The 25,454-nt window shown below is 42.2% G+C and overlaps 1 protein-coding gene across 1 annotated transcript in view; it reads left to right on the top strand.

The window, feature by feature from the left end:
- PCDH15 (protocadherin related 15) overlaps window positions 1–25,454 on the top strand; it is a 558,859-nt gene that overhangs the window by 351,646 nt on the left and 181,759 nt on the right. The window contains exons 18-19 of the mRNA XM_056849418.1: window positions 5,368–5,461; window positions 15,764–15,892. Of these exons, the coding sequence (XP_056705396.1) occupies window positions 5,368–5,461; window positions 15,764–15,892 (223 nt within the window). The remainder of the gene's footprint in view (window positions 1–5,367; window positions 5,462–15,763; window positions 15,893–25,454) is intronic.

Below are 25,454 nucleotides of genomic sequence, written 5' to 3'. Positions count from 1 at the left end.
CAGTTCCAACCCATACAGCATTCCACACAAATGTTAAGGTCATGCAGAGGGGCTGTGGGTGACATGGGGAAACAAGAAAGAACTGTTCCAAGATTCTTTTGATCCACCCAATAATGTATGATATAATTTTCAGAGAGAGAAATATTCTCTTGAAGTGTATGTAATGGATAAATATATTGGATACAATATGGAAATGTTAGGTCTAAGGACCAATTCACATATCTGCCACATGGCCTCTTTGAAGACATGTACTGGGAGTTTGCCACTGAGAATTTAGTACCCAGATACACTCACGCCTAATCCAGATTAAAGGTAGTCCCTTGTTTTTTTGGGAGTCTGTAACTCTAGAAATCCATGTAACTGAGTCATCAAGTGGGTAGTCCCCTGTGCAAGCACCGGGTCATTCCTGACTCATGGGGTGATGTCACATTCTGACGTTTACTAGGAAGACTATGTTTACAGGTGGTATGCCATTGCCTTCCCCAGCCATCTACACTTTACCCCCTGCAAGCTGGGTATTAATTTTACCAACCTCGGAAAGATGAGTCAACCTTGAGCCGCCTACCTGAAACCGACTTCCAATAGGATCAAACTCAGGCCGTGAGCAGAGCTTGGACTGTAGGACTGCAGTTTACCACTCTAAGGCTAAGATTCTGCCTTGGTGCTGTTTTCCTAGCCTGAAAAAGCCCTTAGGAGCTTCTGTTTGCCATTTGGGAGATACTTACATGTAACTACCAGGACAGTTAAGTTTTCTCTGAGAGTCAAAAAATAAAATCCTTGGGCTGTTTCTAGTTGGGAAAATGGTGCAGGGTGAAGACTTAAGTCCTGTCTCCTTGTGTGCAGAGTGTTGAGGGGAACCAGGTCCACATGTGCCTGGAACTTAATTTTCCAGCAGGGAACTCCCGAAATACATCAGTCCACAAGGAGGATACATGGACTTCGTAATTTGTGAATCAGCTCTCAATCATGCTGGGATCGATAGGTTTTAAGTCTATGGTTGAACTTCCGACTGTTTAAAATGACTATGTATACACATTAAGGCCGATTGCCAATATTCCATCACATTCTAATGTGACCAGGAAACAGAATTCAGAACAGGGCTACGGAGATAGGGGCTATGCATGTTTGTCGAGAGCTCCCACCAAGCTCCATGGAACTATGTGAACAGACTGCTTTGTGGTCCTTAATTTACACAGCGATAACTTGATACTGTCAGCTGAGGCAAGCTTAGAGGCAAGCTGAGCCCCAATCCCAACAGTGTCTCGGAGTGTGTGTCTTTAGTTTCCCATATAAGACAGTGGCTTGTCATTCATCCCTGAGGGGAAAACTTAAAAGTGTTGCATTTGGAGGCATGGTTGTGGTGGGAGAGGAAGAAAGGAAAGGAACCCTCTATCCCTCTCCTACTGGTCAGACTAGATGGTTGCAAAGAGGTAGCCATGTTAGTCTGTTGTAGCAACATTTTCAAAAAGTCCAGTGGCGCTTCATAGGTTAACAACATTTATTTCAATGTGAGCTTTCATGAACCACAGTTCAGTTCTTCAGAAACAAATCCAGGAACCAAGCCATGCAGACCAAAATGCTACCTTTTCCCCATGTACACTTGGGCAATATTGTCACAGGGCCGAATAACATCAGCTACATCATCCTGGGCTAACCCACTCGCACATCATCTAATTTAATATGTGCCATTATGTGCCGACAATGCCGTTTTGCTGTCTACATTAGGAAAATGTATCCATCTATGTGTGAGGGAATGTTAACACAAATCAGACATAAGAAAATACAACACACAGAAAACACTGGGGGAACATTTTGATCTACCTGGAAATGCTGTTAAACACCTGGAAGTCACTGTTGTACAAAAGGAACTTGAAAGAGCCTGTTAGGAGTGTGCATATTGATTTACCAAACCTTTTCAGTATTGGGGGTGGGGTTTACTGGTATGAAAAAAGGCAGCAATAAAGGAATCTGAATAAGCGGATCCCGAATACTGCCTCTCTCGCTCCCTACTTACTTACTTATGTGCCTCTGAATGAATTCCATGCCACCCTGATTCTCGAGAGCCCAGAGATTCAGGGCGGTGTGGAATTCATTTAGATCCATACTGTGGCCCTTCTCCGGGGCCAGAGAAGGCCTGCAGAGCAGATCTAAAGTTTATTAATCCAAAATTTTTCAAAAAATCTGGGTTTCCCAGTTTTTTCAAATAATTCTGGGTTTGATAAACCCAAACCTGAAAAATACCAAAAAATATTTTTTGCACAGCCCTAAAGCTAGGGTTGCCAACCTCCAGGTAGCCAATATAAACAAAACAAAAGCACTCCCGTGCCTATACCATATGGTTTGGAAATTAGCACGGGTAAAAGGTACACAAATGCACAGAGCCAAGTAGCAAAAATGCAAATGTTAATAAGTGCAAAACATCAAAGACAGCAGTGTGAGACAAATAGACCTAACAGTAGTGACTATACAATGTACACTAACAGCAGTGACTACACAATGTACAATATATAAATGGATTATAGAATAACCAGGCAAAAAAGTCCTCTTCTTAAGTCTATCAAAGTTGGTTGGTTCCAATTGTATAATATGTTCATCTGGTGTGAATCCAGTGAATATAAATCCAAATTGTCTAAGATGATAATCAAGATATTTCAGATTTGATCATCAATTATATCTACAAACATAGCTAACATATTTATGACACATGTTCCACTATTAAATTCACAGGGAAATGTGATAATAATGCCGTGCCTTTTCTAGATACTTTAGTGTATCGAAGTGCTGATAACCAACTAGCAGTTCGTCTCTATACTAAACCAACTGATCGGAATGCACTACTCCACTTTAATTCATACCATCCCAGGCATTTACGGGAAAATCTTCCCTATGGTCAGTATATCAGACTGAAAAGAAATTGTACATCCGATCAGGATTACCAGCAGGCAGCGAATATATTATCTAGTGCACTTACTAAAAGAGGTTATCCAGAGTCTACAATTAGAATGGCACGTAGTCGGGCTCAAAAGCTTGACAGACAGACAGAAACTACTTTATTATGATCAGAGACCTGTTGCTACTGAACAAAGACTCACCTTTGCTCTTCAACATACACATTTACTGTTAGGTCTATTTGTCTCACACTGCTGTCTTTGATGTTTTGCACTTATTAACATTTGCATTTTTGCTACTTGGCTCTGTGCATTTGTGTACCTTTTACCCGTGCTAATTTCCAAACCTCCAGGTAGCGGCTGGAGATCTCCTGCTATTACAACTGATCTCCAGCCGATTGAGATCAGTTCACCTGGAGAAAATGGCCGCTTTAGCAGTTGGACTCTATGGCATTGAAGTCCCTCCCCTCCCCAAACCCCACCCTCCTCAAGCTCCACCCCAAAAACCTCCTACCGGTGTGCCAAAGAGAGACCTGGCAATCCTACCTAGAGTATATCAAACATTAAAGTGCTGAATTAGAACTCATCAAGAAATATTGTGTGCCATCCTGCCTTATACAGAGACTTGGATTTCCTTACTCACTACAATCTCTAATAGTGCTAAAGAAACTGCTCATTAGACATTTTAATTGGCTGTTCTTAACAGGTTTTTATCCTACTTCATAACTTTGCTTATCTGCTTGAACTTCTGATCTCTCTTACCTTCCATTTTGTGTAACTGTTAATTCTGTTGATATATGACGGTATTCACACCGAAACTTTCTACCTCAGCTCCTCTCTTTCCCCCTTACATTAAGAATGTACACCTGAAAGAGTCATTATGGAATTCATACTAAGCTAGGGTTGCCAGCTCTGGGTTGGGAAATACCTGGAGATTTTGAGGGTGGAGCCTGAGGAGGGTGGGGAGGGGAGGGACTTCAATGCCATAGAGTCCAATTGCCAAAGCAGCCATTTTCTCCAGGTGAACTGATATCTATTGCCTGGAGATCAGATGTAACAGCGAGAGATCTTCAGCCACCACCTAGAGGCTAGTCAACAAAGAGCAATCACTATGGCTATTTAAACAGAAACCAATGATAGCAATATATTATAAGCACAATTTCTTTTTAGTCTTTTGTTTCTTCACAAAGACATATAAACGTGTCAAACATTGCCCCACTTCTTCAGTAAGAAACCTGAAAAAAGAAGAAAAAGAGGATTACTTCTTATGAACTATAAAACTTACCTAATAATACTTACCAACTGATGAAAGTTTGTATGAAACAGGACAGTTACCGGAAGCCTGTCTTGATATTGTTGTTTTGAAATCTGAATCTTGTTGCATACGTTGATATTTGAAGTTTATATGTCTTTGTGAAGAAACAAAAGACTAAAAAGAAATTGTGCTTATAATATATTGCCATCATTGGTTTCTGTTTAAATAGCCATAGTGATTGCTCTTTGTTGACTAACTATATATTGCAATCCAAGTAAGCTTGTAATTTACAACCTAGAGGCTAGCAACCCTCTGCCAAGCCCCTCTGCCTTGGCTTCTCTCTCTCGCTCTCTCTCTCTCTCCCCCCCCCCCCCGGCAATCCCCACAAGAAGAATTTCCAGTGTGATTTTCCCATCACATCTGAAAATGTGAGCTGTGACTTGAAAAAAGCTCATATTGAAACAAATTAGATGGGCCTTTGAGCAGCTATCTATAACTATCAGAACATTATATATGTAAAAGGCAACTTACTATCTCTAATTTTACTATAATTGTTGAGTCTCCTGGTTTATTGTAGCCATTGGAACCACTCCAGTTAGAGTTTAAGGCAGCTTTGCTGCCTGCTCAAATGAATGACAGATTTTTATACATATTGGGACCACCTGTCTCATGATCCTGTGATATAAAAATCTCCTACATCATCCATATATGTATGCAGCTATGAAGCATTTGAAACAGACTGTAACTTTTGAACAAACATTTGTTCAATTGAAAAAGAAACATTGGAAGTAGAAGCAGAAGAAGAGTTGGTTTTTATATGCCGACTTTCTCTACCACTTAAGGAAGAATCAAACCGACTTACAATCACCTTCCCCTCCCCACAACAGACACTCTGTGAGGCAGGTGGGGCTGAGAGAGCTCTAAGAGAACTGTAACTAGCCCAAGGTCACCCAGCTGGCTTCATGTGTAGGAGTGGGGAAACCAACCTGGTTCACCAGATTAGTGTCCGCCGCTCATGTGAAGGAGTGGGGAATCAAACACAGTTCTCCAGATTAGGCTCCACCACTCCAAACCACCGCTCTTAACCATTACACCACCAAAAAGGCACATTTGCTAAAAGAGAAATATTCATTTCTACAAATAATAAGTGGCATAAATACCCTTGTTACTTTTTAGTAGCCATGTTTTCATGTAACATACTTTTTTGTTTTGTTTTATCACTAGATCGGGGCTGCTAGCCTTAGGAAAGCCTTTAGACAGAGAAAGCACTGATCGCTACATTTTGATTGTTACAGCCTCAGATGGCCGACCAGATGGGGTAAGTTTCTTGTGAAAATGTAAGAGCATGTTTGTTATTTTGAGGCCAAAATAATAGGGAGCTAAGAGCTGTGCAGCCATTTCGCCTTTGATGTGAGTCTTTCGTTAATACTTCTATACCTTACATCAGTTCCCCTTTATGTCAGAAAAGTTTCGTGGAAATGGTTCCACTGTGCTACTTTGGAAGTACAGCACATACGCTGCAAGTTAAATGATTTGTGCTGCATCCCCTGACCTCTCATTGTTCTATTATGGCCAGAACACATACTGCACACTGTGAGTGGTTTCCCACGGAGTGTATCTCATGACCGTTCCAACTCACTGGGACCAGCTCCTTGCTCAGCCTCTCACATATCATTTCTGAAAGTTCTCACTTGCTCTGTGTGAAGCCATACCCTGAGATGCTTCCTTGCCCTGGAAAATCTTTTTTGTTTTGTTTTGTTTACTGAATCTCTATTGAGAATCTTCGCATCTCAAGATATAAAAACAAAACACCAGGGAAACCATTTTTGAAAATGTTCGATGACAATCACAAGGAAAATTATATGGAAAATTTCCTTCTACTTGCATGAAAAAAATTATACATTAGTCTCTAGAATTTTAGGAGATTTTGCTTTGTTGTCACTTTATGTTTACTGTCACTGGCTGTATTAAATACTCTGGTAGTGATAGGAAGGTGATTTTTCCTAATATTTTCTGATAATCTTTCATTTATTACCTAATGTTATGCTTTCCATAAAAGTTATTAGCTTGCCTATGGCTCCTTGCCAGTGGTCCTTCTTTGGATAATGGACTGTCATTTCTGAACCATTACAGAGGTCTAAAATAATTCAAACATTGATGAGTTGTTGCTCATTATATCAGGTTTGCTTATTATATCAGGTTGCTTATTTTATCAGATTTGAGCAGCCTTCGTTCTGCTAAAATTGAATGAACTAAAGCACTTGTGAACAGTGGATTGCAAATGTTGGTGCTGTTGGTGCCTCTTAGTAAACCCAGAGATTCCCTTCAAAATATGATCCACATTTAGATTGCAAGAGTGCATAGGGAGGCATTCTAATGGCAGAGCTAAATGTTATGACTTGGGGAGGGACTGTGGCTCAGTGGTAGATCATCTGCTTGGCATGCAGAAAGTCGCTGGTTCAATCCCCAACATCTCCTGTTAAAGGGACTAGGCTGGTAGGTGATGTGAAAGACCTCAGCCTGAGACCCTGGAGAGCCACTGCCGGTCTGAGTAGACAATACTGACTTTGATGGACCAAGGGTCTGATTGAGTAGAAGGCAGCTTCATGTGTTCATGTGCCAAAACTGGCAGCCCTGGGTCCCATTCTACTTTGCAAAAGCTAGGGATACTATGATGTTTCACCAATTTTTGCATGAGGTAGACAGCGAGGTGAAGCAAGGATGAAGGAAGCTTGCGTTGTACTATTGCATCATGGACTGAGTGTTGTTGTACTTTGCTGGTGAGAGAAAGAGAGAAGCTGCTGGTTTTGATGGCAGCTCTGGGCTTGCTGTTACATTTAGATTGCCCTCATATATAAATATAAGATGCCCCACAACAAGGGGACTTCTCTTGGAGACTCAGGGATGTTTCTAATAGGAATAGGCAACATTTCCTCTATATTGAAGACTGGTAGTTAAATATGTGAAGTTACTGAATTGTATAGAATTGGGTTGGACCAACCATCTTTTCTGCTGGAGCAGGAGAAAGGAGGGGCAATCTTACCCAATTCCTTTCCTAACTTCAGCCTCTATTCCATGTGAGTCTTTGTTCAAGTGAAGCCATGATGTTCAGGATAACCTATTTAGTGGTCAGAAGTGGCACCTTCTCCCTCTTGTGTAAGTGGCAAATCAGGCAGGACCCAATCCATCATGTTTAAGGATATCTGAATCAATATGAATTCTCTATGCATGGTATTAGCCATACAATGTTGAAGTCATAAGAAGATGAGCATGCATGTCTGAACAAGCACAAAGCTCAGGATGACTAATAGCAGGTTCTTTTAGCTAAATCTTTTGATGATCTTTGTGAAATGTTCTGTTCTTCAGTGATTTCATGCTGCAGAGTGAGGACCTAAGCCCACTCCGTCACTTCCATCAATTTTCTGCACTCTTATGTCACACAGCTCATTCATGATTCTGATGTAACATTGTTTCTCTGTGGAAGAATGCTCAATAGGAGGGAGCATGGGCTACAGAAGTACTGTGGGAAACATTGTTTAAAAAGTCTTAAAGATTAAACTGGATCTCATACTGCTCTGCAAAGTTTATGTAGACTTTGCTTTTTGATTCTTCTGTAAAGAAAAAGGAGCATTGGTCTGAGGACAGACATATATAATACATGTTTATTCTGCTTAGAACCTTTCCATGCCTTCTTTATGGTTCACAATGAGTTTTTCTTTAGGTAAAAAGGTAAAGGTCCCCTGTTCAAGCACCAGGTCATTCCTGACCCATGGGGTGACGTAACGTCCCAACGTTTCCTAGGCAGACTTTGTTTATGGGGTAGTTTGCCAGTGCCTTCCCCAGTCATCTCCCCTTTATCCCCAGCAAGCTGGGTACTCATTTTACTGACCTCAGAAGATGGAAGGCTGAGTCATCCTTGAGCTGGCTACCTGAAACCAACTTCCGTCGGGATCGAACTTAGGTCGTGAGCAGAGCTTGGACTGCAGTACTGCAGCTTACCACTCTGCGCCATGGGGCTCACTCTTTAAAGTTTTTTTTTTTTAAACAAACATCATATGCTCTGGAAGAAAAATCTGCCCAATATGCAACCTTCCATATATTTAGCCCTGAGTCCCTTTAACTTTATTACGTATTAAAACAGAATGTTTGGTGAATAGAAAAGTCACGTGATAAATTATGACAACCAGATGCATTTATTGATGCCTCAGCAAGATTGTAATGAGCTGCAGAACAGGAACTCCTGTTTCACTTGCTTCCGACTGGCTAGTTAACTGTCACTGTGGTTACATCTCTTCACTGGAAAGGTCACATTTGCATCTTTGTTTCTAATTACCACACTCTATTTTCAGCATCTACCGCCAATAACTAAAGTAAAAAAGAGTTTAGTTTTTCATTAGCAAGGTACCAAATCAAAGCATGTATCACAGAAGTCATGTTCCCTTCCTAGGAAACCACAGTTTTAGGGCTTCTAATGTACACGTTATCTTGCCGATCAGTTCCATTTGCTAACTAAATGGCATGGATAGGAATGGGCAACAATTAAGTGGACTTTTTTAAAAGTACAGTGGTACTGCTCAGCTCTGGCCATGGAACAGAAGAAAATGTGCATCCCCAGTAGAGATGCCACAAATTACATTGTTTAGCAGACAAACATACCTTGTTCAACACTCATGATCAGACTGTGAGCTGATCAGAGATATGTTCAGATTGTATCGAGCAACTTGAACAGCTACCAAACAAATTTACAACTGCCTGTTGGCAAGAAGCCAACTCAGAGCTGATGGAGGGATCAGCTGGGAGTAGATTCTAATCCAGCCCGCCCCTTGGTAAAATAGCTGCATAGTTACACTGCATATGGGAGCTCTTACCTCCACTCCAAGCTGTGCAGGGAGAGAAGCAACATTTTGATCTCTCCATCACAAATGGGAGAGGAGAAACAGTTCCCTTTTCTACTTTCCTCTTCTGGCCAAGCAGAGAAAACAACTGTGCTTCTGATCACCCATTACATACACATACGCACATTTGCTGCATCTCACCAAGTCTGGGTAAAAGTAAAGGTCCCCTGTGCAAGCACCGGGTCATTCCTGACACATGGGGTGACGTTACATCCCGATGTTTCCTAGGCAGACTTTGTTTACGGGGTGGTTTGCCAGTGCCTTCCCCAGTCATCTTCCCTTTACCCCCAGCAAGCTGGATACTTATTTGACCGACCTCGGAAGGATGGAAGGCTGAGTCAACCTTGAGCCAGCTACCTGAAACCAACTTCTGTTGGGATCAAACTCAAGTCATGAGCAGAGCTTGGACTGCAGTAATGCAGCTTACCACTCTGCGCCACGGGGCTCCACGTCTGGGAAGTAGCAGTATTTCCAGGATGAGAGATAAGAAGAACCTGACTTCCAGCTGAACAACTAAGAGTGGCCTCCATCTCCTAAAAACTTGGCTGGGTTCAGAGCAAAATTTCCTCATCAAGAGATCAGAAACCAATTCCTAGTTGATCTTTTATGAGGGCTGCAAGTTGCCTGTTCATCTGGATACACATGAACAGATTGACAGCAGCTTAACAGCCTGCTAATTAATTGGCTGCCTGATCACCAATAGCCAATGGGAAGTGAGCCAAACTGGCAGGTGTCCAAGCATCCAGAGTCCGTACCAAATGCCTAATAAAGGTTCTGATGATGATGGCTCCTGAATGCCCGCCCATACCAAAAGGTGCACTTAGTTTGTTTCCCTGTTTGGATGTGTAATTGTAGAGGAAAACCTCCCAGCCTCCGCTGGGCGGTCCTCTATAAAGGTGGTCCCAAAAGTTACTTCTAACCAAAACACTGAGCACAGGAAGCTTTCCTGAGCTCAGCGGGTAAGCTGCCACCAGCCCTTATTCAATCATTTAGCCCCAGGCAGAGGATAAGGGCAACCTCTGCCTGCTGATACCAAATTGCGTAAAACTCACCCTGCATGGTAGGAGGCTCTGCAGGGGAGAATTTACACAGACAAAAGTTTGGGTGTTGGTAGGTGGACCCACAAAACAATAAGGCACTCAGATTTAGACTTGAAACCCCCAAAATCAAAGAACACAACCAAAATATAGGTTAAATATTTATTCCAAACATTTGTGTTCATTACAGAAAAGCAAAAGACTAATGAAGTGGTTTAAGCAGAAAATAACAACAGGTTTAACACAGCTAACTATACAGTTAGATTCTTTAGGTTCAAAAGTTTGGCAAAGCTTTAGGCAAGTTTCAAATAAGGTTTACCGGTTCCACAAAAGTCATAGCATCTTGGTACAGCATCCAGAGTTGTTTCCATAGTCAGTCTGATAGCAAGTCCCCCTAAAAGGGCAAATCAAAATGGGTTTTTGATGAAGCTGACATGCCATTGCATATCCCAAGCATTCATAGATTATGGCTATCAACTGGCCATTTTTATCCCCGTAGTCCCAAAAGAGTGAGCTCACATTGTCCAATGAGACTGCGAGGAAATCCATACACCAGTAATTAATTGACGTGTCAAACATTGCCCCACTCTTGCATCAGGGTATGTCAAAAGGTGAGCTTGAGCCTGCAGAACTCAATTCACCTGGTACTCATCTGCGAGAGATGAGGCCTTGTCCGACTGATTAGTTGCCCTGGTGACTAACCACCTTCAATTTAGGGATGAAGAAAGTTGTAAAAGGCCTCACAGCCGCGTCTTATCCCCCCCCCCCCCCGCACAGGAGTGAATCTTTCAAAAGTGAAACCGTTCCAACGGCAATAAATTGCAGGTTGGAATGTTTGTATTCCAACCGCTCAGAATCTAATATCAATCTAGAGCAGGCCCAAAAGCCTGAACCAAAGAAATTATAACAGCAAGGAATTATGGGGACCCATTTCCTTGACAGTAATCCCTCACTTTTCTCCCCAAAGCAGCTTAAAGTGGTCTTCTGTCCCCTTCCTGTTTATCCTCACAACAACCCTGTGAACTAAATCAGACTTAGAAAGTGTTAATGGTGCAAGTTAATCCAATGAGTTTTGATGGCAGAGTGGGGATTCAAACCTGGGTCTCCCTGATCTCAGTCCAAAAATTGAACCAATATACCACACTGGCCCACATGATCATTGGGATATAGATGTAGATTTCCATCCAGATGTGCATTTATACCCTCATCTTGTATGCCAATAAAGGTTTGATTGATTGATTGATTGATTGATTGATTGATATAGCCTCATCAGCTTATATGCAGAAACCTACTGCTGGATAGAGTATATTTATGTATGGCTACCCCATGGCGCAGAATGGTAAGCTGCAGTACTGCAGTCAAAAGCTCTGCTCACGATCTGAGTTTGATCCCGACGGAAGTCGGTTTCAGGTAGACAGCTCAAGGTTGACTCAGCCTTCCATCCTTCCGAGGTCGGTAAAATGAGTACCCAGCTTGCTCGAAGTAAAGCGTAGATGACTGGGGGAGGCACTGGCAAACCACCCCGTAAACAAAGTCTGCCTAGTAAATGTCGGGATGGGACGTCACCCCATGGGTCAGGAATGACCCAGTGCTTGCACAGGGGACCTTTACCTCTACCAATATATGGAGACACTGGTGCTGTTTATTCACAGCTGCTTTTATACTTGTGTAGACTTTGCATTTGAGCTTTGCCTACAATTTTTCTTTCCAATTTCAAGGTAATTTCTTATTTCTGTCAGAGACAGCATTTAAATCAATACATCGACTTAACATCAAAGCTAAGAAAATTTTTTGTGTGAATGTTCTTTTTTAATTTCAGTAGCTGTTTAGAATAGCATGATATATGTTACAAAAGTCTTGGACTCATACAGTTGCTCCATTGTTGGCAATATGGAAGTACAGAAATACCTGTGGGAAGGGGAAAAGACCAAGTGACCTGAGAGAGGGTAACAAAGACAGAGATAGAGAAAGAACTGTGGTGATACAGAAAGAAAGGACTGAGCACTGTAGGGTCAGAAAGACCTGTGGAGAAGGAAAAGAGGAAAACCAAAACAACACAGAGATGCAGAAAGGCTTGTGATGATGGTCACAGTTGTTGTAGGGTGCAGAGACACAAAGCAGTTTTGCAGAAATGGCATAACATGAGACCTGTTAATAGGGGGGAAAGAAAAGTGGGAGGGCAATTCAGAGATTGAACAAACATCTATAGCAGCACAGGATGATGGAGAAAAGCGGTTATATATCATGGCCTGCAGAGAGTAGAAGAGGGAAGGAGAGATAAAGACAAACCTGCTGTATTCAAAAACAGAGCACTGAGGGAGGTAGAGGAAAATGGAGTTAGCAAGTGAGAAAATAACATACTGAATTAAATTTATACCAACAATTATTCTTTGTGTGTGTGTTTCTCATTTGTCCCCCCCAATATAAACATTTTAAAGGATCTTCAAAGATGTGCAGTGTCATTGCTATATAATTTAAAATGTAAACATTGTTCCCACACAAAATCATGCAGTTCATCGCCAAGGATCTTTATTAAGTTGGTAATACAGCAGACTTACAGGTTGGCTGTTATCTCTTCAGGCAATAGAAACTATGGTGACGTCTGTAATGCAAGACAGTTATCAAACGTTTGAGTGGTAGTTGAATTTTGAAAAAGACAGCTAGTCTACTCATATGAGCAGTGCTAGCGTTGGAGAAAAGAGCACTTAGGAGATTATCCTTTATAGTAGTCTGTGGGTTTTTTTCTTTCTTACTGCCTAGTCTGCCCTGTATTGGATAATGCTGGTAATAAAGGAGACATGGGAAATCAGAGTTTTTGGCTTTCCCCCTCCTAACCTCTTATCAGCTGCATTCAGTAATTTGTGCAGTGATGAAGTGGCTATACACATTGAATACCTGGCTGACAAGCATCTCAAAAAGCAGATAGACCTTGCCAAAAAGGAAGGGGGAGACAGTCTTAGGTTTAATTGTTCAGAGGGAACCCTGGGTTTTACTTTTTAATAAAAAGCTAGATTAGGCCAGGCAATCTTATGGGAATGAGCATTGTGATCTGCTTGCAAGAAATGCTAACTAGCCATGTAAAGCAGCAGGCTAGAACATTTCCTGGTCCGCAGACCTGGGTTTTGATTGCACACTTCTTACTCCAAATCAATTGCTGATTACAGACTGCTGTCTATAAAGGGCAAAGAGTAGGAAATTGGCCAGGGTTGACACACCTTAGTCTCTCATGTACAGCACTTTTGGAATGTTTTAACTTTTAGATTGGTAAAATCTTGGGAAACCGATTATTATGCATATTTATAAGTATTTAAAGTATTATTATTATTATTATTATTATTATTATTATTATTATTATTATTATTATTATCATAATCAATTCTGGCTTCAATGGTAAGGCCAGAGACTTGTGCAGGGGGCTTGGCTGGATGGCCTGTAGGTCCTGCCTATGAGCCTGGCCTCCCACACTGGGGGACCTTTATGAGGGGTCTTAGGAGTGGAGCCATTCAGTGGCATGCCCAGCTCGGGGACTGCCTGCTGGTGCTCACCACCAGGTAGCAGATGTACCACACGATGGCTCCTGCCAGCATGGCGCCTGGGTCTTGTCACCCAATGGTCTCCCCAGCAAGTGGGCTGGGGGGGATTGGGCTGGCATGGTTCGGTACCACATTGGGCAGGTACTAGCTGGAGATCTCCTGCTTTTACAACTGATCTCCAGCTGATAGAGATCAGTTCACCTGGAGAAAATGGCCGCCTTGGCCATTGAACTGTATGGCCTTCAAGTCCCTCCCCTCCCCAAACCCAGCCCTCCTCAGGCTCCACCCAAAAAAACCTCCCGCTGGTGGCGAAGAGGGACCTGGCAACCCTAGGCAGCAGGGGGGTCACCCGATGTCGGATCTCCTGATTGGATGTGCGAAGATCACGTTTGGACCCCTGGTACCAAGGGTAACAGAGCATAGAGGCATGGACCCCTAGACGCTCTTGTCATTCAGCTGGACAAGAGCTACCTGGGCAGGCGGGTGGGCAAGAACATGGCTGAGGTGGTGGTGGCAGACCTGTGGGTCATCACGAGAAAGTTCCATGGCATGGTCATCTTGTAGAAAGGTGCTCATGGCAGGGAGAGGTGTGCCCAGCGGAAAGTGGATCAGGCAGGGCAAAGGCAGCAGCAGCCCTTAGCAAGGTGACTCGGGTTCTCTGGAGCCTGGTAATCTGCCACCTGGTCATTTCCTTCCACATGGGTACCTTGTTCTGCCGGGGGGGCAGGTCCACCTCTCCCTCTTAGGGACAAAACATCTGGCTCCATGGCATTCGATAAGGCCTGGTTAATTGGCTACAGCTGTAAGTGCGTTAGGTCCCTGGCAATCGGCTGGGTCCGTGGCCATCTCTTGTGGCGGTATTTGCATTGGGCCAGATCCAGTTTGGGGGGGGGAAGCCAGCCTGCGTGCCCCCTTTCCCCACTCTAGGGATCCCAGTAAGGGATTTGGGGGGAGGCCTGGAATGGGACATTCTCAGCTTGTGGGCTGTCAGGGCAGCCTCCTGCCAAGTGGCAAGGGAACCACCCGGCAGGCTCCTGTCCTAGTGGGTCCCGCATACTGCCATACCAGGCTACTTAAGTGGTTCTTAACCAGTTGCTGCGCATGCTATTGTGATTATTTCTGTCATGGTCTGCTATCTCTTGTGGCTAGACCCTATGCTTCATAGCCCCTATGTAACATTAAAGCAGAAGTCTGAACCATTGACAAAAAGAATGAGGTATTTCTTAATGGTAGAACACACACACCGTATGCAGAAGCCCCCAGGTTCATTTCCTAGTGTTTCTGTGTTTTGTCTTTTTTTAAACGATCTTTGATATCTAGGTGGAAAAGTTACCTTCCTAAGAACTTGGAGAGCTGCTGTCTGTCAGAATAGATGTTGTGTAGATATTTTGTTGTTATTTTAGAAAATATTCAGCTACATGGATCAATCATCGATTTCACATTAGATTTATACGTCCATCTGTTCAAACTCTAGCCCGTGTGCCACAATTTGGTAAGCAGTCAATATTTCTCCAAATCATTCTTACAACCATAGTGGAATTCAGTATGAGAATAATTTATTACAAATGGACTGTGAATATAACCAAACATAAAGTGAGCTGTTGCTATTTTTTGTAGAGATGCGACAGTGTCACAACTTATACATTTTATTAGTTTTCTTTTTAATAATGGTTTTGTGGCAATCATGGAGACAAAAAACAGCAATTGGTGCAAGGGAACAATATTTAATAATTAAATTGCCCCTACGCATTTTGCATTCGTATCCTCAGGGGGATCTTTCTTAACTCAAACGTTCCAAGCAAGCAATGAAACAATGTGATTCTTTCATTGCTTGCTTGGGATGTTTGAGTTAAGAAAGATCCCCCTGAGGAAGCATAAGTGAAACTCGTAGGGGCAATTGAATTATTAAATATTTTTCCCTTGCACCCATTGCTGTTTTTTGTCTCCATCTGGTTTGGTGCGGCTCTCTTTTCCTTTGTTTGTGGTAATCATAATAACAATATATGGCAACAGTATATCAGCAATAGTATAATGGCTTTTTTTAAAGAAACTGCCTCGGAATAGCACTAATATTACTGTGTATTATAAAACGCTGAACAAAGGTCGCCCAATATAGAAGGATGCTCAGATCATAACTGTACCTTTTTCCTTACAGACATCAACTGCTACTGTGAATGTAGTCGTAACGGATGTAAATGATAACGGGCCAGTCTTTGATCCTTTTCTTCCTAAGAACCTTACTGTACAAGAAGAGGAAGCCAATGCATTTGTTGGTCAAGTGAGGGTAAGTTTAGCATAATGACTTGCCAAACGATATAGTTTGGTTTAAACATCATTCAGAACGATGGCTTAATTAAGCTAGCTGTGATTAGGAGACATTAATAGCTGATTTAAAAACAGATATTATTTCTGGAAATGTAATACCGTGCAAATCCTTTGCAAACTGTCTCTCAAAACTTAGCCTTGAAATAAAATTCACTTTATGAGCTTTTTGGAGTGCAAAATGCACTTTGGTTTAAAAAAAAAATGCTGAATCAGTAACACAGTGACAATCACATGCTTCCTAGCCTTTTGACTTAATCCAGGGAAACTTGGTTGATGAGTTTTTGACCAGGGCTGAACTTATACTTTTGTATAAACTCAGGTGTGCTCCATATAAATGGGAAAGCCCAGTTTCTAGAGCACAGGTAGGGGGTTGCTGAACCTTCTGTTTGCCTGTGACTTACTCCCTTACAACCCCTTTCTCAATGCCATTTCTCCTTCACCAGCTAAGCTCTGATACTAGAACTGAGCAAAATGTTTTGTTTTTTTAAGTACTTTAGGTAGGGCTGCTGTATTTCTCAGTTGGCTGGGTTTTACCCAGAATCGGACCATGTCTCCTGGTACCCATTTGGTCACTAATTGACTCATATCCCCAGTTTTCATTTTTTAAAGAAGACTTGCAGGCCTTCTAGATCCAGGGATAGAGGACAAAATTTGCAGACAGTTTTTTATCGAAGGGGTTGGATCAAGATTAAATTTCCCATGAACAGAACGGGGGCGTATCATTTCTGCTAATTCCTTCTTGTGGCAGAACCCCATTTTGCCACTCATGCTAAGTCCCCTGTCCCCCAGGAGTAGCAGTTGGGGAAGATCAATTGGCTACAGAGGAAATGAGGAGGCAGGAAAGTTCTCCACAGACAAAAGTGCCTTCTGTAAGCAAAAAAAGTAATCTGGATCCAATTTAATTTATGCAGTGGAAATGGGGTTTGTCACTCATTTCTTTTTAGTTTCAAATTTGGGGTGGGGGGATTAAGTAATACTGTGAATTAAGTAATTCTCTGAATTTTGAGGTCCAGAATAATCTTTCTGCACTGTAGGACTCTCTTCTTTCTAGTTGTATAATAAAGAAAGAAAACATATTAATCCTTCTGCTTGGTAATCTATATACTGATTTTCATCATATGCTTTGATTGTGTATGGCATTATGAAGCATATTCAGGTTATCCAGAGTTGGGGTGGGGATACAGCAGCGCAGTAGCCTGCTGTTTGCAAGAAGACTGTGACAACTCTTCTTGAGATTCATTTATGTGTGGACAGATACAATAATCTTGAATTCTATAGTCAATTTCTTAATGGTTTCTAAATGAAACTTAATGAAGGCTTAATATTACTATGTGGTAGGGTTGCCAGACTGGGATAGTGGTGATGGTAGGGCATGGGGATGTCACTCTTGGGTGACATCCCCATGCCCTATTAAAAGTTGCCATGCCTCTCCAAAGGTTGCTGGAAATTCTATGGTGTTATTTAGATAGAATAACCATGTAGGTAGTGTGAATCATGTGGTACCTTCCTATACACGTCATCTAGCCTCCAGAAAAGCATATGGTGGCATGAAAAGAAACCCTTAATCCATTCCATCAACACTGTTCCTCAATCCAGATGTTGCTAGACCATTGAGGGAATGTGCCATCAAGAATTGGGTCCCATATTGTTCCTCAAATGTTTGAGTTGGACAGTGAGTGGAACAAAGATCTTCCCACTGTGGAGCAAGCCTCATAACATCTAGATTAGATAACTGTAATACGTTGTGGGGCTGCCCTTGAAGACTGTCCATAAGCTACTGTTGGTATAGGATACTGCAGCCATATCATTCCAGTCTTGTTCCATCTACATTGACTCCATGTTTTCTTCTGGGTTCAATTCAAGGTGCTGGTATTGACTTTTAAAGTGCTATGTGACTTATAATCACCTTCCCTTCCCCTCCCCACAACAGACACTTTGGGAGGTAGGTGGGGCTGAGAGAGCTCTTAGAGAACTGTAACTGGCCCAAGGTCACCCAGCTGGCTTCACATTGAGGAGTGGGGAAACAAATCCAGTTCACCAGGTTAGTGTCCGCCGCTCATGTGGAGGAGCAGAGAATCAAACCCGGTTCTCCAGATCAGAGTCCACCACTCTTAACCACTACACCATGCAGGCTCTCATAGAACAATGTAGACTGTTCAGTTTTTTAAATGTGGCTGGGGGTGACGGATTTTAATTGATATTGTTAACTGTTTCAGCTGCCTTAAGGATTTTACATAATTGAAAGGCAGCATATAAATACTTTAATAAATCATGGGGAAAGTGAAATGTTTGGATGATTTATAGAACTCACAGATCCAACTCTGTGTGTCACATATAACTTGGGGGAAGAAGTGGTACAACTCCGCCTTGGTGCTGCTTTTCCCACTTCAGTTTCACAGAGAGATAGGCTGTATGGACACAACATAAATCAAACTGAAGCTTGCAAACTAGTCATGATCTCCCAAAATGGTCCCCAGTGTTCTGCAGTTACAGTAGTTCTTGTTCTGAAAACAGAAGTAGCAATACACATTTTATAGAAGAAGAGTTGGTTTTTATATGCCGACTTTCTCTACCACTTCAGGAAGAATTAAACCTGCTTACAATCACCTTCCCTTTCCCTCCCCTCCCCACAACAAACACCCTGGGAGGTAGGTGAGGCTGAGAGAGTGTGACTAGCCCAAGGTCACCCAGCTGGCTTCATATGTAGGAGTGGGGAAAAATATCCAGTTCACCAGATTAGCCTCTGCCGCTCATGTGGAGGATTGGGGAATCAAACCCGGTTCTCCAGATCAGAGTCCACCACTCCAAACCACTGCTCTTAACCACTACATCACAGTATAGATCAAGAAAGGATTGCTACTGTTTTATAGTATATGAAGAAACATCAATTACATTAAATGTCACAGGGGGTGGTTGAGTATGTAGAATTTATGTATGTATTTAGGAAATGTGCAGGGTGCCTCTTCAGCTCAGGGTGCCTAACAAAGTAAAAACAAACAAAACATAAAATCATAAAACCATCAATAAAAGACAGCAATACTATTATTGATCAACTCCCATGATGAGGCATAATAAAACAAGTTATTACGGAAATTATCATAATAGTCATCATAAAGCTGCATAAATAATAAAAAGTGAAAACTGCATTCCAGCAAGATACAGGCCATAATAAAACAGCCAGCTAAAAGCATGGGTCCCTGGTCTTAACTTTCCCGAGGCATGCCAGTGCTTGCAGAGGGCTCCATGCGTCTTCACAAGCCCCCAGCAGCTCTGTTCATTGGCCAACCAATCAGAAGGCTGGCCAGTGTGCTGGTGGGTGGGTCAGCACAGGCAGATGTAAGAGAACTAGTTTTCCCTCTGGTCCACCTGCCCAGCATTTAAATGGCTCCCCAGCATGCCTGGATTCATTTGTCTTTGGGTGCCTTCTCACCCACTCCTTGGTTTTGGGTTCTCATATGAGCTGCTCATGCCTCATGGTTATCGGTTAGACTTTGGGTTCTTCCATTTTGTCCTGCTTTCTCATCACAATTTGGTAGGTTTGTTTTGGCATTGGGGTGGATCCACTTGAGGAAGATTGGGCCTGTGTGCCTATGATCCCAGTTGGGGGTCCCCTTAAGGACCTTGGGGCTGGAGGTTCAGGGGATGCCAAAGTCTCCTCACCCCAAGGTCACAGGGGAATACACAGTGGCCTGCGCCAAAGTGTTCCCATCTGTTCTGATGGTCCCTTCCAACTCTATGATTATTTGATTCTATGGCTGCCATCCCTGGTCTCCCCTCAGCAGGCGAGCTAAGGACAAGGTTTCCCATTGGGTGGCAGGCAGGTCACTTGATGCCTGGATTTACTTCCCAATGCCAAGCCAAACCTCTACAGCTGTAATAATAAAGTTGTGGCCTGTTATATTCCACAAACAGTGTAGTCTCCTTTCTTTGGCCTAGCTTTCAGCCACCCATTCACCTTTGGGTCTGCTAAAGATGGCATGAAGCTCAGTCAAAAGAGAAATATCTTGGCCTGATACCTAAATGACTGTAGGTTAGACATCAGATGGTCCTCAGGAGGTATCATTCCAAAGTTGATGTGCCACCACTGAGAAATCCCTTTCTTTGCTCACCTTATCTCTGTAGGTGGGGGCACTGAGAAATAGGACATGGGAAGACAATCTTAAATGTAAAAAGTGGTGGGAAATTTAAATCTGCTTATTCCCCCCCCCCACCAGCCCTATTGGATGTCTCAGTGCTTTGTTGTGTATCAGATGTGGTATAAGCTTCTCACAAGTACTTGTGGAATTTTACTGGCATCGGAACCCATTGCTAACTGGCTGGGGAGGGAGGGCTAGAAGTACAAAAAATAAATAAATAAATAAATAAATAAAAATAACTAGTCCAGATTCGGTTTCTGCCATTGTGCTGCTAGTGGTTGCTCTCTGATGGGATTCAACCATGTATAAACACATGTGTACATTGTCAGAAGTGGGAGAAAGGAAGAATGGGGCCAAAGGCAACTTGGCTGTCTCTTCTCTTAGGACCCAGAGAGATGAAAAACAGTTAGGGAAGCCAATGTATTCCTATGCACAACATATATAAATAAATTGTTAGATGGGCAGTTTCCTTGTTAGAGGGCAATCTGAATGATTATGTCTCATTTGCTATGATTAGATTTCTTTAGTTAGTACAACAGAAACCTGTGTTTGAGCTGGAGAGGAAAGTAGTTCAAGTATAGGGTTCTCATTCCAAGCTAAAGGTTTTCTGTGTCCCTCATCACCAATACAAAATAAATGAATTATTGGGAAAATGTTAAGAAGATCTCTTCCCGTTGAATGTAAAGATACCCTTACTTGAACATGCTTTTGTACAGGAGTGCTGGAAGCAAAGCAAGAATGCTTCATGCAGATATAGGTTCACCCTAACTACTTAATGCCTAAGAAGTACCAGGCTGCAGCAATAGAGCTCATTGCACATTAGGAACTAGTAGCAAGTGATAATGTCCTATGAAGCAAAAGAGCTCTCAGCCGGAGTCCTTGTAGGCAGTTCCCTAGGAAAACCTCCTGCTGTGCATGAGAGAATGCAAAGCAGATTAAAAGATCCAAAACTAAAAAGGAAAAGTCTCAGTGTTGTGGATGCATTTTGAATCCTTTCAACTCCACACAGTACTGACTCAACTGCGACAATTGGAGTTGTACTAGATTTCCTACTGTTCTTTTAATTTTATTATTGGGATCCCCCAAAGTCAATTTTGAGAGCACTATCTTTCTTTCTTTTCAAAAAAGAGAACCACTGTGAAGCAGAATGATTCAAGAGTTCAGATGCGTGCCACTGACAGTGAAGTTCAGCTGCTTCAAACTATTTTTCTTCCAGCTATTCTAGTGTGTAGAACATTCAACTATTTGATCAAAAAAGTTGTATCTGAATTGGCGTGTAAGATCAGGTTTAATATTTACAATGGGTACGTTTTAGGGAGGCATGTAAATCACTCAGTTCCTGAGTTGCTGGTGGAAAAGAAGGCATATTGATTTAGAAGGAGTTATGTCTTATCTTGTTGCTATTTCCAACTGGATGTCTTGAAGTTTCTCTGTAACTAAGTTACTGATTGATTCCCTCCCTGCCTCCTGTGTCAGTACCTCATTCCTTTCTCCTCATTGTGGCTAATGCGTCTTTTTTGATAATGCACAGCATCATAGAGTCATCTCTGACTCTTCTCTTGTTCTTCCTTGGATTGTGTTGGGAAAAGAGAAAGGTGGGACACCTTTGTTCAAGGACTGATAGAATTCCTCCACTTGGCCCCATTTCCTTAAAACCTGGAAGTTCTTTAGAAGACAGGTAGCATTCACTGTGCTGCAATTTTGATGTCATTGGGTTGAAAAACAGCCACTCCAACCCTCCCCAAAAAATCCCCATAGGGATTAGTGAAAGAGCACCTACAATGGCTGTTTTTGTTTTGTGATGTAATTGCTGGCCAGAGCTCTCTGGCTAGGCTGCTGATTGACCGCCATTTTAGGAATCAGTAGAGAGAAGTGCAGCTGCACAGAGAGCTGTCTACTTTGGGTGTCTGTAAAATCAAACACCTTTGTTTAGGTTTGTCATGTCCCCCGGGCACTGGCGTGGGATGGGTGATTAGGGTTGCCAGATCCAGGCTGGGGAACTCCTGGAGATTTGGGGATGGAGCCTAAGGAGGACAGGGACCTCAGTGGGGTGCAATGCCATAGATTCCAACCTCCAAAGGATCCATTTTCTCCATGGGAATTGATCTTTGTAGTCTGGAGATGAGCTGTAATTCCAAGAGACCTGGAGGCTGGCATCCCTACCTTTGTTCAATCTGCTTGGAAATTAAGCATCTTTAGATTACAGGGAAGACTGTGCTCTGTGCTAATCCGGTGCAATTATCTTTATAAACTGCTGCCCCAGACCCTCATATACATCCCCCACTAAAAATAATGGTCCCAAACTCTGGAACCCCACAGATATGAAGTCTGAACCAATAATGTCCTACCCGCAAATAAGCAATAATGGTACCCCCCCTTCCCAGAAGCCTGGTTCCGATTCTATAATGAAAATTTTCTCAGCACACGCTCCTAATTGAACTCAGCTGGTGACATACCAATTTATGTCTTATATAATACATATTGGCAATTTTAATATAATTGATGATAATGATGTGATATATATTAACAATTACCAGAGAACAAAATCTTAATTTCTGGACTAGGCATCAAACTCACCAAGAGATTAATTTAACGTGGAATTAAATTTCCACAAGTAAGAATTCCATAGAACCTTGCTGTGGTCTACCTAATATAGAAAAAAGGTTCTCTTTTTTAACCTATTAAAAGAGCAGTGTAATGGACAGACTACACTTTACTCCTCCCTTTGAAATGTTAGCTGAATAAACTGTATAAGGAAATTATGACATATTTCCTAATGTTCTATGAATTTGAACTACTGCCTCCTAGTCAGGGATCATCCTGTTCTTTAGTTATTTATCTTAATGTCACAGTGGGAGTCCTTTCAGAAGGAAAAGAAGCGAACAGATTATACTGGAATTAACTTCCCTGCATTATTCAGAATTACAAAGTGTGAAACATTTCCCATTTTGAAGAAGCTGCTCCACACAATATGGCACGGCAGGTTACATTTCAAACTCTGACGTTTAGAATCTAAGGCTGCCTACATCTCTTTATGGTGAGTCCCTTACTTTATTATTGATTCTTCAGGAAATAAGTAGAAATTGTTAAGAGTTAAGCATACTTTTGTATGTGTGTGAACTGTAATATTTATAATTCCTCCCTCTCGTTGTAAAGTACCCTAGGTGGGATACAGCCAGTGTCATGTAAAACAAAAGAAGCACTCCCAAATTAGGTGCACATAAATTCCAATGGGGAAAAGCACAGCTAAGTTCTTACATTCTAGTCAGTTCATATTAGGTATATCCACACAGAAGTTTTAGAAGACAGTTATGTACTGGGTTTGCTTCTCACACTAGCAACATATATCTTAAGGGTTCTAAGGTGGAAGATAAGAGTGATGGATGAATAGATACATACCGAGGTGTTCACTTGGCAGAGCTGCATTATTATTTCCTGATAAAGACATAATTAGATAATAAAAGCTAACTCACTTAAAGAGAGAAAGTTTATATTGGATTGTAGTTGTGATGAAACCTCGTCATGAGCAGCATATTTGTTAAAGGACAGTAATGTACATAGGGCACCTAATGGACTTCCAGTTTTTCCTTATGCAGCATTTTTGGGGATTGTGCTGAGGTGCCCTCCTCTTAAAAAATATTTTTCATTACAAGTGTTAAAAAAAATCTGAGGAGTGTTTTGAGCACTCAATAGGAATTTATTTATTTATTTTGAGCATATCTATGCTGTCTCTTCAGAGTCCTGCTCAAGGTGGCTTATAGTTTAAATAATAAATTATCAGCATAAAAACAAGCCCTGACCTGGATGGCCCAATCTTTTCAGAAGCTAAGCAGGGTCAGGGTAAGTACTTGGATGGAAGACCACCAAGGAAGTCCAGGTTTGCTATGCAAAGACAAGCAATGGTAAACCACCTCTGTTCATCTCTTCCCTTGAAAACCCGACGGGGTCACCATAAGTTGCCTGTGACTTGACCGCATTTTTCACCACCATAAAAAGAAGCCATTAAAACAAGCCATGGGACATAATCAGCATAAAACTACCCATAAAACAGACCTCAGACCAGAATCAGACCATTAAAAAAAGGAAACATAAAACCCCTAGCTAAAAGCATGGGTAAAAAGATTCATTTTGACCTGGCACCAAAAAGACAGTAGAGTAGGTACCAGGTAAGTCTCAGGGGCCATGGCTCAGTGATAGAGATCCTAAGTTCAATCAATGGCATTTCCAATTTAAAAATGGATAAAAGAGAGGTGAGGAGAATGATGTAAGCTGCTGCAGATCCCCATTGGAGGGAAAGGTGGGGGTTAAATTTATTAGTTAAATAAATAAAAAAGGATCAAGTTTGAGGTGATATGAAAGACTCTGGAAAGCCATTGTCAGTCAAAGTAGACAATACTGACATTGGTAGGCCAATGATATGACTCAGTAGAAAGCAGCTTAATGTTTGCTCAAGGTTTTATTGCTTTCAAAGGGAAGGGAACTGCTAGGAAGAGCTGGCTAGCAATGGTTAGAAGAGAAAATGAAACTCATATTTGAATGACATGGGATGAGACTTTTTCTAATATCACATTATCATGTTATAAGCCCCTTCAATGCAAAATCCAACAGGATCTTTCATATGTTTTCCTGCACGCGTCTTCTAGTCTCAGGCAGGTTGGGCGGTACTACTCCGGGACTCACAATCCAGGGTGTTGCCATAGAGCTACTGTTGATTCGTTACCGCTAGTTTTCTCAGTTTCTAGGTAGGCATGCCTCTACTCACAGGAACAGGTAAGCACTCAGCTGTCCTCTGAGAGCTATCACCTGCCTGGTCAGTATCTGTGTTTGTGAATGAATGAGTTCAAAGGCTTCCATTATGAGAGTTTAATTATTGTTGAGATGCTCATCTATATATATATTTAATTCCCACATGTGCCCCCTATCTGCGGATACCTAAATCCTCAGATAGGGGGCACACTCACCCCGAACAGATGGCTCTGCAGACTTGGGAACCTCCTAGGTCTGCATAAAACCCGAAAAAGATTTAAAAAAAATATATTGGGGAAGTTTAAATCCCTCCCCAAACAAAAAAGCATTGTCTGCACATGTGCAGACAACGCAAATAGCTCCCCCCTGCTCCAGGCATTGCCGTTGGCAACACAGTGTGTTTATAAGGGAGGGAAGGCTTGTGGGTGAGCTGAGCAGCGGAGACTGAGAGGCACGCTAGGCCCAGTGTGGGTTGCCAGTGTGGGGGAGAAGGAGACGTTTCAGCAATCCGGCAGCATCGGCGAGGGTGGGAAGCTGAAAGGAGGAGTTGGGAGTGGAGACTCTGCGCCAAAGGAGAGATAAAGGGAGAGGGGCTGAGGCACGGCTGCACTCCCAGCAAGCAGGGAAAGAATAAGAGCT

Source organism: Euleptes europaea, chromosome 5, assembly GCF_029931775.1.
Source record: "Euleptes europaea isolate rEulEur1 chromosome 5, rEulEur1.hap1, whole genome shotgun sequence".
Taxonomy (NCBI): Eukaryota; Metazoa; Chordata; class Lepidosauria; order Squamata; family Sphaerodactylidae; genus Euleptes; species Euleptes europaea.
This window is presented reverse-complemented; position numbering and strand designations above follow the sequence as displayed.